At 57.2% G+C, this 2,935-nt stretch overlaps 1 protein-coding gene across 1 annotated transcript; it reads right to left on the bottom strand.

Moving 5' to 3' along the window:
• Window positions 1-20: 20 nt before the first annotated feature.
• On the bottom strand, window positions 21-2,647 carry SPRG_17723 (hypothetical protein; the record flags this gene model as incomplete). The annotated part of the gene is made up of 14 exons (XM_012357131.1): window positions 21-50; window positions 116-496; window positions 541-654; window positions 703-733; window positions 787-881; window positions 926-1,057; window positions 1,109-1,189; window positions 1,243-1,326; window positions 1,372-1,458; window positions 1,507-1,683; window positions 1,734-1,784; window positions 1,834-1,923; window positions 1,970-2,070; window positions 2,119-2,647. The coding sequence occupies 14 exons, from the start codon at window positions 2,645-2,647 to the stop codon at window positions 21-23; spliced, it is 1,983 nt and encodes a 660-aa protein (XP_012212521.1).
• Between the last annotated feature and the right edge of the window lie 288 nt (window positions 2,648-2,935).

Raw genomic sequence — 2,935 nt, 5'->3', positions numbered from 1 at the left:
CGCGGAGGAAGCCAGTGGCGTCAAAGATGGGCGCCGTGTTGGTCTTGCTGCTGTCATTGTTCTAGATGACGATACATACATACACCTCAAAGAAAGAGGAGATAGAGACACATACCAAGTAGAACGCGTAGCGCTTCAACATTGAAATGAAGAAGCGCAAGAACGACTGCCGGACTTGGTCTTGCACAAACCCACCTCCGAGCGCCGGTGTCGGTAGCATGAGACTGTCGACACTTGACGACGACGACAACGACCGATCGCGCTCCAGCATTGACGCCGACGAGCTCGTATGCGAGAGAAGCTTGAAGGAGCTGAAGTGCAGGCTGCTGGAGAGAGACGACGACGCTGCGAGGGACGCAGCCGACGCAGCAGAGAGCGTGCGCTTGTCGCCAAGGCTACCCCTGCGGCTGGACACGACGTCGCTTGGCATGGGCAGCGTCATGCCCGACGACGCGAAATCGGTGATCGGCTCGAGGCATTCGTCGCCGCCAAACGCCTACACGAACAATATACGACCTTTTCGAGACAGCACGACCGTACCCAGTCGGCCTTGGCAATGTCAGGCGCAAATGGATCAAACACATTGGCGCAGTTTTGGAGTTTGACTTTGAGTTTCGTCGCGGCGCGCTCGGGCATCTTGGGCAGCACGGTTTCCTAGCCCAAGGCGTCGACTCATCCTATTCCTTGGAGCAAGCGACGTACAATGCCGTCTTCGTTGCGCGGTGGAATGACGCTACTCGTGATTTGAAGCGTCCAAACACGATCATGAACGCAAGCAAGTACTACCGATTATGGTCCAGGTCGATGAAAAAGACATCGGTCGAGCGACTTGCAGTCGCGAGGTACTTGGAATGCACGCCGACAAGGAACGGCACGGGTGCCTAGAAGTACCTTGAACATTCCATGTGTGCACGGATAGTCGTACGTCAATCACGTCCAAGAGCGACGACGGAAGCACGGGGATATACGCGCCTTGCCACGCCAGCGGAAAGAGCAGCGTCAAGAGGGTCTCCGCGATCGGTGTCAGTAGCGCGAGATGCTTGGAGCACAGCGCCACCTACGCATGGTGTCAACCAGGATTGGTTTCGAAATGTATCAACGTATCAACTTTTTGTTCGAGCAAGAGACACGACACGACGGTCAAGACGTTGTTCATGTCGAGCACTTGAAAGAGCGACCGAAGGGAGAACTACATGCGTTGTGTCCAGACACGGAGCGAGTTGCGGACGTAACAGTACGTACATCGGCCAGTGGCAGTTGGTTCTTCGGCGGCCGGGCAACGTAGATCGTGCGCTCGGGCAGCGTAAGCTGCACTTGGATGCGGCCCTACGCGCGAATTCGTGCCAGAAGGATACGAAAGAGGATTCAAACCCGCGGAGGCATGGGCACTTCGCACACAAAGTTGGCAATGTAGCGCTCGATCGGCATGGGCGCCGTCGAGAGCGACAGCCGGTAGATCTGCACATACGATGAGTAGTACGATATTTAATGACGCAACGCGTCAACCTGCTGGAGGAAAAGACGGTAGCCGGAGAAGAACGGATGGTGCGAGATCAGTAGAAGGCACTTGGGGGAGTAGACGGACGTGGTCGACGCCGACCCGGCCGAGAGATCTTGGGCCCACTTTGGAATGATGGGCGCCTTGGTCTTCTCGTTGCCTGGCGGCGGTGCAAACAGCGTGAGCTACATCAATAAGAATACCTTGAGGTTGGCTTATGCGAAAGACATAATACCACTTCGAGAGGCGAGAGCTCTTCCACAAACTTGAGCGCACATGCATAGAGCTACCGTCGCCGCATGAGAGAGCGTGCAAAGCACAGACGGAAACTGAACCTTGGCACCGCTCACGTTGGTCAAGACAAAGGTAAAAAACGTGGGGGTGATGTGGGTTTGACTGAGCGCCAGACCTTCTGGAAACGCAAACTAGAAATTCGGGGTCGCATCTGGTGCGCCTGGGAGAGGAACGCACCTGCGAAATATGGCTCGGCAACGGCGCGTCGGCATGGGCGTCGGGGAAGCTGTCGAGGATCGTCGGGACAAACTGGACATCGCTCGGGCCCGCATTCTCTCCTATACGTAATACATAGTAAATACAGAGGCTTTGGAGAGATAGGCTACCAAGCGGCTTGCCGAGGACGGCTTGGCCGCGCCCGACGACGACAAAGTAGTTGACGAAGCGCTTGGAGACTTCGACGATCGAGCCGCTGGTCGTAGTGCGCTTCTCGGACTTGTCGGAGCTTGGCCCTTCAAACGTCTTGCCGGCTTCCGTCGTAAAGGTGCGCGTCTCGTACTTGAGGCGCACATAGTCGTCACGGCTCATGGCATTGGCCTGGAGCGCCCGGCGCGTCGCTGCCTTCGCGTCCGGTCGCAGATGCTTCTCGTAGACCGCGTTGACTGCGCGGTTCCCAAGCATCTTTTTGACTTCGTCGTCGGTCCAGTTGTCCATGTGCACGGACTTGACGCGCGAGATGTTGACACCGAGCTGCCGATGGGCGCCGGCGCACTGGAGACACACGAACGCGCCAAAGGTGATCGCTGCCCACGTCGCATCGGAGGCCGTCGTCAAGGCAACGCCGCAGTCGGCGCAGGCCATGTTCTCGGGCGATCCTCGCACGAGGTCCGCGACCCGCTGCCCGTTCTTGCTCATACGACCGACTGCTCGACGTGTTGGAAACCACCGCCCGTTTCGACTATCGTCGACTGGGGTGATGTTCGACTAACTAAACTGTTGGTGCGAGACCATCACGTCGTCTGGCAAGCGGTTGCTGCAAGCTGCGTCTTTGAGGCTCCTACTTGGCGGCGCCGGTGGGCGCGCGACGACAGCGATCTTTCAAATGATTACGTTCGTTGTCTCCGTGGGGTGTAGTCGTTGTTAGTCATTTAGTCGAAACTTGGTTTCGGATAGTTCCGAAACCAAGTCCGAAGCGACGTCGGT

The sequence above is a fragment of the Saprolegnia parasitica genome, assembly GCF_000151545.1.
Source record: "Saprolegnia parasitica CBS 223.65 unplaced genomic scaffold supercont2.748, whole genome shotgun sequence".
Lineage (NCBI taxonomy): Eukaryota > Oomycota > Saprolegniomycetes > Saprolegniales > Saprolegniaceae > Saprolegnia > Saprolegnia parasitica.
The sequence above is the reverse complement of the archived record's forward strand: the minus strand, read 5'-3'. Positions and strand labels throughout refer to the sequence as shown.